Source organism: Zootoca vivipara, chromosome 5 (assembly GCF_963506605.1).
Source record: "Zootoca vivipara chromosome 5, rZooViv1.1, whole genome shotgun sequence".
Lineage (NCBI taxonomy): Eukaryota > Metazoa > Chordata > Lepidosauria > Squamata > Lacertidae > Zootoca > Zootoca vivipara.
Genome location: NC_083280.1, coordinates 6,217,072 through 6,229,137, shown reverse-complemented (window position 1 = coordinate 6,229,137; position 12,066 = coordinate 6,217,072). Strand labels below are relative to the sequence as shown.

General features: G+C 45.1%; 1 protein-coding gene across 1 annotated transcript; it reads right to left on the bottom strand.

Moving 5' to 3' along the window:
* LOC118093863 (cytochrome P450 2J2-like) lies at window positions 1–12,012 on the bottom strand. Its single transcript, XM_035133639.2, has 9 exons — window positions 11,797–12,012; window positions 9,398–9,560; window positions 8,224–8,373; window positions 7,401–7,561; window positions 6,865–7,044; window positions 4,646–4,787; window positions 1,288–1,475; window positions 474–615; window positions 1–266 (listed from the first exon to the last, which is right to left on the bottom strand). Exons 1-9 carry the CDS (start codon window positions 11,965–11,967, stop codon window positions 88–90), a joined length of 1,476 nt encoding a protein of 491 aa, XP_034989530.1. The 5' UTR covers window positions 11,968–12,012; the 3' UTR covers window positions 1–87.
* Window positions 12,013–12,066: the final 54 nt, after the last annotated feature.

The window sequence follows — 12,066 nt, the reverse complement described above, 5'->3', positions numbered from 1 at the left end:
AAAGAGAATGGATGAGATGGGCTCTTCCAACAGCTCCCCATCTGGCCCACCCAGCTGCTCCTGGAAGGAGATTGCAACCAGGTTGGGTTAGCGTGGAATTGCGAGGATCCTGTATGGGTGCGGCTGACAGGTGCCTACATTAATGGCTTCCACATTGACTTCCTTTTCTGCGTCTGGAAGGCGGAACTTGAAGGCACGCAGCAGGTTAGCAAAGAAGATGAAAAGCTCGATCCGTGCCAAAGGTTCTCCCACGCAGGACCGGCGCCCTGTAGGAGAATCGAAGGAACAGAATTGCTTCCATGAAAGAAAGACACAATTCCAAGCCCTCGCCTACTGTGTTGGACATGCTCGTTTGATGTTACCCGATTACCATCAAAGGTGGTCTGTCTTAACTCAGAGGCCACAAGGTATCACGGTATGGGATTTCACCATTAACTCTGCAACCTGGGAAGGAGAAGGATTAGGTTCTTTACCTGTCGAAAAAGGCAAGAAGGCTTTATTGCTCGCAAAACGGCCAAACGAGTCGAGGAAATGCCCCGGGTTGAAGGTCCAAGGGGTCTCCCAGTACTCCGGATCATACAGCGCCGAGTGGAGGTTGGGCAACACCAGGGTCCCCTGCACAAAAGGGAGCAGGAGAGAATTACCTCAGATGAGTTTGCAAATTGTTGCCATCAGAGCATCCTTGTTAGTTCTTTTGAAGATAATTTTACTGTTTTATGCTTTTTGTATACAGTTGTACCTTGGATCTCGAACAAATTGGCCCCCGAACAATCGAAATCTGGAAGTGAGTGTCCCGGTTTTCGAATGATTTTTGGAAGCCGAATGTCTGACGGGGCCTCCACGGCTTTTGACTGGCTGCAGAAGCTTCCTGCAGCCAATCAGAAGCCGCGCTTTGGTTTCGGAACATTCTGGAAGTCGAACAGACTTCTGGAACGGATTCTGTTAAACTTCCAAGGTACAACTGTACTGCTTTAAAACAAACAAACAAGCAAAAACTGAACAGCGTATGAATTCTATGAAATAAATAAATTAAGCAAAAATTTTTTAAAAATGAGAAGCTTTATTCAAAATCATGTGAAACAACTGATGGGCAATCTGTTTTCCAAGACGGGGCCTTGTCTGCCCTCCATGTAAGCAAATAAACAGGCTGCCTGGAGGAACCCAAAACATCCCAACTCCTGACTGGTGCCAATAATGGTCACAATGATTATTATATTTATTGTATGTTTGTTTATACAACAAGCCTTTCTGCCTGTGCTGCCTTTGGGGGAAAGGAGCATCTTGTACCTTTTTAAGGGGGAAGCCCAGCAAAGTGATGTCCTCCAAGCATTTCCGAAAAGGCCCGGTGATGGACACATTGCAATAGCGCATCACCTCATGAAGTACAGCATTGGTGTAGGGCACTTGAATCCGGTCCTCGTAAGTGATGACGTCGGAAGGTCTCAGAACGGCGTCTATTTCCTCGTGGATTTTATCTGCAGATAAATAATTTCCCTAATGGACGCCAGCAGAATTTTTCTTACTTGTTAGCCTTCATTTCCTCATACCATCTCGTTGATTTATTTTATTTTATTTATAAGGGTGGAGGACCTGCGGCCCCTCCAGATGGTGATGGACTACAACTCCTATGATTCCTGGCCATTGGCCATGCTGGCTGGTGCTGAAGGGAATTGTAGCTCAGCAACATCTGGAGAGGCTGCAGGTTCCCATTTCTGCCCTGGAGCCTTTGGACTTCAGGCATATGGAAAATGGGCAGTCATAAGCTGATTCATTTATTTCAACAAGTTATATATTGATTTACACACCCCTGGAATGTGCCTGGAGGTGCCTGGCAGGAAGAGAAGATTCCATTGCTCAATATGAGCATCTTAGCACTAAACTGAATTCCACCCTAAGTTACAAAAAACAAAGCCAGTTAAAATTCACCATAAAACCAGAAATGCCTGTTAGAATAAAAAACACCTGAAGTTTCAACACAGAGGGCCTCTCTGATCTCAGCCTTTGCAGAGCTCCACAGGATTGGGCCCACAATACTGAACGTCCAGCTCCTGATAGTTGCAGGCTGTAGCTGTGAGCCACAGAGGGGCACTCACTCTGCCACAGACCTCAGTGATCAGGCAGCGATATAGTGAATTTGTGGTCCTTGGGGTAGCCTGACCCTAAGTTGTTAATGTGCCTTGTAAGTTAATGCAAGGCTGTAGAACAGGCACCCCAAACTTGGCCCTCCAGATGTTTTGGGACTACAACTCCCATCATCCCTAGCTAACAGGACCAGTGGTCAGGGATGATGGGAACTGTAGTCCCAAAACATCTGGAAGGCCAAGTTTGGGGATGCCTGCTGTAGAACATACTGCCCCAGACCATACCAATATGCTGTGGTCACCCCGCTTGCTTTTTCACTTTCAAGCTCTCCTATTTCTTTCACAGCCGCATGGCAGGCAGAATTTCCTCCAGTGTAGTTTTCTGGATATGGAGACGCATCGACAGAGACCCTGGTTGACTTTCTGCCTGTGGCAGTTCAGCAGCCAGTGAAACCCAGCTCTTCAAGGTTCTGCCTAGACCTGTTCATTTGGCTCCTGTTACAGGAGATTCACACCCTTCCTCCAACTCTCTTGATATTTTGCAAAATGCTTTGCAAGTCTGACTGACTTTAGGTCACTTCTCTTTAATCTGGGATTGCACAATTGTCAGCTTGCTTTGTAATATTAGGAGTTTCACACATGTAGTCAACTGAACGTGCGATTTTGTTATTCTGCATTCATTATTAGCTAGTCTATTTCTTGAATGCATTCAATATATTTTTTTGAAAAACTGCTGTTCAAAACAAAATCTTTCCATGGCAAAATACAGCATTTAAAACTATATTAACTGTAATGAACAGCAGCATAAAAGTTTTACCGACCCTCTACTTATGGGTGCTTTCTATATGGGGGCCTTGCATTGTATTGAATGTCCCTGGGTGTGTTTCTTGCTTTGTTTTAAACAGCAGCCGGGTCGTCCTAGTCAGGATTGAAACTCTGGCAAGTGGGAAGCTGATTTTCCTCCTCCTCTCTCCATGGTCCTGAAAAAAACCTGCCCCCTTAAAGTTGCTATTGACCCCAGTAGCTGAGTCCCATTCCAATGCGAACAGTAGCTTGGGGTACTTAATGTCAGGAACGCAGGGGGAGAAAACTTAGTCTTGCTCTTAATCATGCTCTGCATCAGAGGTACCTATTGGGAGTGGGAGGGGTTACCTAGGGGGGCATTAAGAGGCCAGGTGGCAACAGAAGAGTGCTGGGCCAAGTTAATCAATTTTGTCAAATTAACTAACCTTAATGATTTTCATTGGATTTGGACTAAATGTGCAACGAACTGTTACTGCTTTGAATGTTACTGTTACCTAGGGGTTCAGTGGGGGTTGTTGCTATTATTCATAGAATCATAGCATCATAGAGTTGGAAGAGACCACAAGGGCCATCCAGTCCAACCCCCTGCCAAGCAGGAAACACCATCAAAGCATTCCTGACAGATGGCTGTCAAGCCTCTGCTTAAAGACTTCCAAAGAAGGAGACTCCACCACACTCCTTGGTAGCAAATTCCACTGCCGAACAGCTCTTACTGTCAAGAAGTTCTTCCTAATGTTTAGGTGGAATCTTCTTTCTTGTAGTTTGAATCCATTGCTCCGTGTCCGCTTCTCTGGAGCAGCAGAAAACAACCTTTCTCCCTCCTCTATATGACATCCTTTTATATACCGGTATTTGAACATGGCTATCATATCACCCCTTAACCTTCTCTTCTCCAGGCTAAACATACCCAGCTCCCTAAGCCGTTCCTCATAAGGCATCGTTTCCAGGCCTTTGACCATTTTGGTTGCCCTCCTCTGGACACGTTCCAGCTTGTCTGTATCCTTCTTGAACTGTGGTGCCCAGAACTGGACACAGTACTCCAGGTGAGGTCTGACCAGAGCAGAATACAGTGGTACTATTACTTCCCTAGATCTAGATGCTATACTCCTATTGATGCAGCCCAGAATTGCATTGGCTTTTTTAGCTGCTGCATCACACTGCTGACTCATGTCAAGCCTGTGGTCTACCAAGACCCCTAGATCCCTTTCACACGTACTGCTCTCAAGCCAGGTGTCTCCCATCCTGTATTTGTGCCTTTCATTTTTTTTGCCCAAGTGTAGTACTTTACATTTCTCCCTGTTAAAATTCATCTTGTTTGCTTTGGCCCAGTTGTCTAATCTGTTAAGGTCATTTTGAAGTGTGATCCTGTCCTCTGGGGTATTAGCCACCCCTCCCAATTTGGTGTCATCTGCAAACTTGCTCAGGATGCCCTCAAGCCCATCATCCAAGTCATTGATAAAGATGTTGAATAAGACTGGGCCCAAGACAGAACCCTGTGGCACCCCACTAGTCACTACTCTCCAGGATGAGGAGGAGCCATTGATGAGCACCCTATTATTGATATTAAATTTTTGTACATCTTTACTTTAGACCATGTTACGATAAATGTGGAAATTGTTCTACTGGGTTGCGTACTTCTTGATGCATTTTCTTCACGTCAAATGTAAACCTCTTCCTGTTGTAAGCCGCCTTGAGCATGGTTTTAAGTATGGGAAGGCGGATTGCAAATAAAATGATGCAGATAATGATGCGTGACCCACCTTGAACATCTGGATATTTTAACAAGTAAAGCAATCCCCAGTACAGGGTAGTCGTGGTGCTCACGGTCCCTCCAATCAAAAGGTCAACTACAGTTTGAACCAAGTTGTCTTCATTGAAAGTCGATGTTGGGTCGTCTTTGCTCTGTGGGCAGAATGCACGAAGGCTTAGTGGATCCCTGTCCATCACGAGCTGCTTGTGAAGTTTCCTTGGCCATTTTGGCAAGCCAGGCTTGGAGGCAGAGCCAGGTCATGAGTCAAAGAGCCATTGCTGAGCAGTCAGGGCTCCCGAAACTCTCCTTTTTCTCTGCAGCTACATATAACCCACCTCCAGCCTATCCCTGCCCTCCCCCCAAACCTGGGGAGGGGGAATCTTCCAAATAACAAGCAGCAGCATTCAGAAGGGCAAGCACAAAGCTATATTTATCGGATATTGTCAAATTTTTGCCCCAACTTTTTTCCTCTTTGCTGCTTCAAAATTGATTTTATGCTGCTGTGCTTAGGCTGGCTTGTAGACAGGGGCAGCTCAAAGACATTTTGGCACCTGTGGTGAACCACAAAATGGGGCTTCCCCACCAGGAAAGAACAGGGAGTGAAGATCCACACCAGAAACACGGGGGGCAGAATCAAATCAACCTGACCTGATGGTTGAACTGGGAATCAAAGGCCGTTGTGTGGGGGAAAGGGGCCCAGCCATGCCAGGTGGGTGCAGACCCCAGGAGACCCCAGAGGGCAGCCCCTGCCATTTCCTTCCTAGGGGAGGAAGGAGACCAGCAGACCCTCCTATTCACCAAGAGGCTGCTGTTGAGGTGGTATTGTGAGGGTGTGTGTGTGTGCTGTGGGGAATGCAGATCCGGCCTCCAAGGAGTGTCCCGCAGCCGTTGCTACAAGTGAGGCATCCCTTTGGCATGAGATCTTGATAAAAGAGAAAACATACAGAAATGAAGGATGAAGAGCAGGTAATAGACAAAAGAGGATAGAAAACCAAATGTGAAAGAAGGTGGAAGTCTCGTTCGGTGGAACTAAAGGAGACAGATAATAGGAAAAGATGTTAAGATAATAAAGGGGAGGGGGAAGGGGTTTTTTGATTGTATTTTGTGAAATAATTGTTATTGGTATTGTAACTGAGCTTAGTCTTGAACATACATTGATATTATTTTGGTATGAATATTTACTTTGAACAAGAATATATAAGCTTGTACAGAGGATTATGCATGAAAATTAATAAAAAGTATTAAAAAAACCCACAAGTGAGGCATCCCTTGGAGGCGGGATCTGCTGCCACCGTGGATCGCCCCACCTGAAGCAATCGCTTCATCTTGCCTCCTGTGGACCAGCCCTGTTTGTAGATAGTTTCTCTTCTGCTGCTTTCTATTGTTGCTAACTAGTTTAATTGTTTTGGACTCTGGACTGCATTTGGCACTGAGGTTGTAAACCGGCCGGAGGACTTCTGAGGTTCAGTGAGTGGCATATAAATGAAATTCATCAATACGGAGGTGGTACACATTTAGGGCCCATTCAACCTCAGTCAGGGCCCTCGTGGGCCTTGCTACCGTGATTTCCAGAGCAGTAGGGATTCCATCCCTAATTTCCAGCGAATTCTGGGAATTGTAGTTCTGTGAAGGGAATGGGGGCCTCCGCGCGACTGTCAGGACCCTTAACAAACCACAGCACCCAGAATTCTTTGGGGGAATCCGCAGCTGCTTAAAGCAGTATCACAGTGCTTTAAATAAATAAATAAAACTTTAAAACATTGTCCAGTAGCACCTTAGAGACCAACCAAGTTTGTTCTGGGTATAAGCTTTCGTGTGCATGCACACTTCTTCAGATAGTGCATTCAATGTTTGGTTTGAATGTGTCCTAAGCTGTATTTAAGACAGCTGTATTTAAGGTGTATTTTAAGCCGTATTTTAATTAACTGTTTGTTTGTTTGTTTGTTGTTTTCTATTATGTTTTATTGTAATTCATATTTGGTGTTAGCCGCCCTGAGCCCATCCCTGGCTGGGAGGGAGGGGTAGAAATAAAGATTATTATTATTATTATTATTATTATTATTATTATTATTATTATTGTTGTTGTTGTTAAAGCTGGCTAGCTGGCTGTGGGTGAAGCAACATCAGAGCCCGGCTTGTTCTTAGCAGCCATGCTGAGCCCTTCCCAAGGCCGCTTTGCCTCAGGAGGACAGGCATGGTGATGAAGCTGGACAGAAGCCATGTTCTTACCTTTGCCATTTGGTCCAGGTAGAGGTCAATGAGATCCTCTGGTTCTTGACCTTCCTTCCATCTTTCCTGGTGGCTTTGGACCTCGTCCTTCACAAGGGCATGGAGGAAGTTGTTGCATTCAAACGCTTGTTGATGTGACCCTTGTAGGCGGTGCATAATCCACGGGAAAACATTATATATCTGTGGCAACAAAGGAAAATGCAGGTGAGGAGGAGGAGTGTCGTGAAATTAAGTCCAAGTGAGCCAAAAAATGGCTCTGAGAGAACCTTAATGTGCTGGAAAGGGGAGGCAGGCCATTTTTCAGAAGAATGCAATGTTTCTGCAAAGGAAACAGATCGAGTTTGCAAAAGAATAAAAAGGAAGGCAGCAGCTGGTTGTGCCAAACCCAAAAAATAGGTGGAGTTTTGCAGCATGCACTGTGTGAGGTGAGAACACAAGGACCCTGAGCGGAAATGTCCCTGTTTTCACTTAATTTGAGGAACCGTAACGGAAAACGGTTTTCAAGAGGACAAGAGCAGGAATAGAAGGAAGCTCACCCCACCCCTGAAAGAAGCTGGAATGAAGACGATCAAATAGGTGGCTTTTATCAATCGGTTGAAAGAGTCGTCCTCACTGGCGAAGCGATGCCCAAACAGCAAAGAGCAGATAACGTTGGCCACAGCGTGGTTTATGGGGGTTTGTGGGTCAAAGGCTAAACCTGTGAATGCAGGAAGTATTAGTGGCAGGGTACACACACTCACACACCATCATCAATGAATTATTGTAGGATATTTCTTTTTTTCTTCCCCTCCCGCTTATACCATACATTATAGTTCTCCCCCCCTTTGTATCAATATGCTCAATGTTGTTTGTATTTTGCATTTATTTTTTAAAATAAGAAAGTTTCTTTTTTAAAAGCAGTAAAAACACATTTACAACCAGAAATGCCAACACTGAAAAGGCCCTCTCTCTTGTAGCGATCCTCATTTGTTTCATTTTGTCCACACTCCGCCTTGCATTCATATGTGGCAGAACTGGCAGAAGATGAGTTCACACTCACAAAACAAACCTGCTCAATGTATTGGGCAGGGACTTATCTCAAATTAAGAGACAATTGAATCGCTTGGAAACATCTGCTGTGCAGGGCAAGCACTGCTAGGAAGCTGCATCCACCTCTTTGCAAGATAACCAGTTATTTTGGCAAGTGCATCAGCCGTCAGGTGAATTCCAGAGGGATGGGGCTGTTCCCTTTCATTTCTGCACAGTTGTCTTCCGAGTGCCTTGCAGATCGGCCCATTGCAACAAGGAGCCCCAGATCATGTGTCGTGTGGAGAGGGCTATCATAATCAAAAATTAAAAGCTGCCTGGTCGTGAGTTTACCTTCCTTGCTTGTCAGTGCTGTTAGGAGTTGGTGGGCTTCATTGTGAATTCTGTGTTCCAGGTGCTTCTTCCCCACCCCGAGGCTTTTTAGTGCCATCATGGCAAAGTATTTCTGCTGCTTCCAGTTATGGTTGTTCGTAGGATAAATGCCTGTGTGACACAAGAGAAAATCCTTTTTCTGTGTCAAGCAGTGCAGCTGTAATACGACGGGCGTATCATATGACATATAAATTGGTTCAAATGTACTTCCAAATGGATGTGTAATACTTGAGATTTTTTGTTCACCGCTACCAGGAATGTATAGTTTGGAATATACTGTGTCTGACGATGTCAGCGGTAACCAATTTATATGTCATATGGATACCCAATATGAACTACAGTATATGACTGAATACATTGAACTGATGTTGGAATGAATCACGAGTGATATGACATTCATGGTTGTGTTATTTAAGTTATTCTGCGTTATATGTTTATAAATTAGTGATTGAAGTTATTCTGCGTTATATGTTTATAAATTAGTGATTGATTATAGCAGCCGGTTACGCTTGTTGTATAATTGATCCTTGCTACTCGTAACCTAGGTTTGTGTTGTGTGTGGCAAATTAACTATGGCACAAGCCAGTCTTGGCTAACCTGGTGCTCTCCAGGTGGCTTGGATGGGCTAGTGGGAGTTGTCATCCAAAACATCTGGGGAGGACCGGATTGACAAAGGCTGGCGTGAGCTTTCTAGACCACAGTCCACTTCGTAAGATGCACAGTGATATCCTCAGCTACTGGCAGGATGGGAAGCAATGAGGTCAGAGGGGAATGCATTGCAGAAGGCACAGACTGTGACAATTAAGTTATTAGGCAGTCACAAAGATGGTTAACATCTATTCTATTCATAAAAGCATTAAAGTAAACAGTTTCTTTTAATATCCCTGAAACTGGATTCCATATTCCTGATTCATGTTGTTCTCTCTCTCTCTCTATCTCTATCTCTCTCTCTCTCTCTCTCTCTCTCTCTCTCTCTCTCTCTCTCTCTCTCTCTCTCTGCAGGAAAGCTCTGCAGTACCTCTGTGCCAGGAGTTTACCAAATTTCTTCTTGTCATGTGTTTGTTCAAGGCGTCAGAAGGACGCCAAAGATCTGCTCTAGTCTAATTCCCAAGAAAAGAATAATATCGGTGTTTACCTTTATCACCCATCAGATCCTTATAGAAAGGTGAGAGCGCTCTTCCCGCCGTCTCTTCCGAGTGAGTGACAAGGCACTCTTTCACTGCCTTGTATCCATTCAGCACGACAAAAGGCATGGTTCCCACCCAGACGGTGTAGATGTCTCCATAGATGTTTGCCAGCTAGAAAGTTCATTATCGTTGTTGTTTTTTAATGCAAGAATATAAGATAATCCCTGCTGGATCAGGTCAATGGCCCATCTAGTCCAGCATCTTGTTCTCACAATGGCCAACCAGATGCCCACAGGAAACCCAGAAACAGGCCCTGAACACAAGAGCAACTCTCCCCTCCTGCCGTTTCCAGCGGCTGCTGTTCAGAAACAGTACAGTCACCAGATGTGGAGGCAGAGCATGGCCATCCTGGCTAGTAGCCATTGATAGCCCTCTCCTCCTCCATGAATTTGCCCAGCCCTCTTTTAAAGCCATCCAAGTTGGTGGCCGTCACTGGCTCTTGTGGCAGGGATTCCATAGTTTAGCTATGCACAGCGTGGTTAAAAATGGTTAAAACCACAGCTGAAGAAGTGAGCTGAAAGGAGATTTTCTGGCATTATTTTTTTTAGCAAGGGATCACTAAAGGATTGGGGTCCGGGAATTATGCAGTTCTGTGAACCACAAAGCTCTGAGTTCAGATTTTGCCTTGACCATGAAAAAATTAGGAGACTACTTTCTTATGGACACTGACCTGCCTTCGAGGACTGTTACGAAGATTTCTGAGGTCAGGAACATGAAGCCCTTTAACCCAAAATCACTGCAGGGCTGTTCACATGCAACATTCAATGAAGGTACAATCTATGTACCTTGTGCACAGATATTTGAGCTGTACAGTCATCTAGTTGGTTGCTATAGTTGAGCTGCAGAATCATAGAGTTGGAAGGGACCCTGAGGATCATCTAGTCCAACCCCCTGCAATGCAGGAATATGCAGCTGTCCCGTAGGGGGATCAACTGTGACCTTGGCGTTATCAGCACCATGCTCTGCTGCCAACTTTCTTTTTGCTTTATTGCTCAGTTGGTTAAACTGAGCAATAAAGCAAAAAGGAAATTGGCAGCAGTGGGACAAATCAAGAAGTGCACACTCTTTCACACAAACTCTTGTACACATGTGGTAACAACTACGTGTGTGCAGTGCAATGTGTAAACAAGACTGGGAGCAGCTAGTATGTACAACATGGAGTGGAGAAGTAGCAGCTAGAAGGGGTGCCAGCCCTACCATGAGGCATATTGACATTCTGTGAAATGGGCATAATCCCATCCCAGCTGCCCAAGCTCTGCTGCCACATGACCACAACCCTGGAGCAGGCCTAGCAGCTACTTTTGCTCTGGTCCCTGATGCTGGCAGCTATCTGGCTGGGCACTCCAGGACCAAGCCAGTACCCCCCTTGGTTGGGTGTGCCACAGCTGGCTCCTTGGTGCTGAGTCCTGGAGCACCAATGGTGGGGCTTCTTCCTCAAGAACTGCAGCACTTTAAGAGAGAGTCTCAGGTGGTGGCATCTGCCCTGCCAGGTTCTCCATTCGTAAGTAGAAACATTCATAAGTAGAGTTATTCATTAATAGAGGTACCACTGTAGTGAATTTTTTGTGTGTGAGAGTGCAGTATTACACGGAAAAAAAGAAAAAAGAAAATAGTGAATTTGGATAGAAACACGAGGCGCCAATAAAATAGGCAAGAGGACTCAGTTTTGCAATTTTCTCTTTCTGTATCCTCTTCTTAATTATCTTTGTTTCCCCCAGTTTGAAGGTCACTAACTTTGTTCTAAACACACTTTGCTGACCTGATCTAATCCAACCCTCCTTGGGATGGGGGAGAAATTTGCTTCCGTTTACTCGTTAATATGAAACTCCAGAACACTTAACTTCATGAAACCATGACATGAACCGAAACGGTTATCCTTTGAAATTTGCACCTCTCTCAGTTTTGCCATGTGGTTCCCCAGACAAATAATGTGACCCAAAAATGTGTATATTTGGGGAAAGTGTGCATCGAGATGCATCACATACATTAGTGGATATAACATGCAAGAATGCATTACATATGGGGAAGCTGCTTTCAAACTTGTGTCTATTGGGGAAATTTTGCAGAAAAATGCTGGAGAGGTCTTTCACAAGGACTTTAAATAAAATGGTATGCCGATGCAGAAATCTGAACTTAATATCAGAAAAGTGAGAAACCAAAATGGACAGGTTTGACTGTCTCTAATCTCTCCCCAGATGTCTTCGGGGGGCTCAACCAATATAACAGTAATGATCAAAACGATGCTTAAGTAAGCGCTGGGCAAATGACCCCACGTTATCCTGCCCCCGGGCACCATGCCTTTGCCCCCCCTTCCCCCGCCTGCCCACCAGCCACTGCCAATAATTACCTTAGCAAGAATCTCTTTCTTAAGGGAAAAATTCAGGAGCCACAGATTGCCAATAACGGGAAGAGGCGTCGGTCCTGGGGGGAAGTGGCTCCGTGCCCATAGCAGCTTCAGAAACTGTATAATGAAGAGAGAGAGGACTGTGAGTAGGAAAAGTCCACTTAGCCCAGTCATCCCCCTAAACAGTCCTTTTCATCTTTCTTTGGTCTCTCCTTCAGAAAAACCTCCTGGTTCTAATTATTGCTAAGAGATGTCTCTCCTGCAGACACACTG

Coding starts and splice junctions, on each gene's coding strand:
- LOC118093863 (XM_035133639.2), bottom strand. CDS start 11,967: ATGACTGGGCTAAGTGGACTTTTCCTACTCACAGTCCTCTCTCTCTTC. Junction 7,562..8,223: donor AGCACTGACAAGCAAGGAAG/GTAAACTCACGA, acceptor CTGCATTCACAG/GTTTAGCCTTTGACCCACAA. Junction 7,045..7,400: donor CAGCTTCTTTCAGGGGTGGG/GTGAGCTTCCTT, acceptor TTGTTGCCACAG/ATATATAATGTTTTCCCGTG.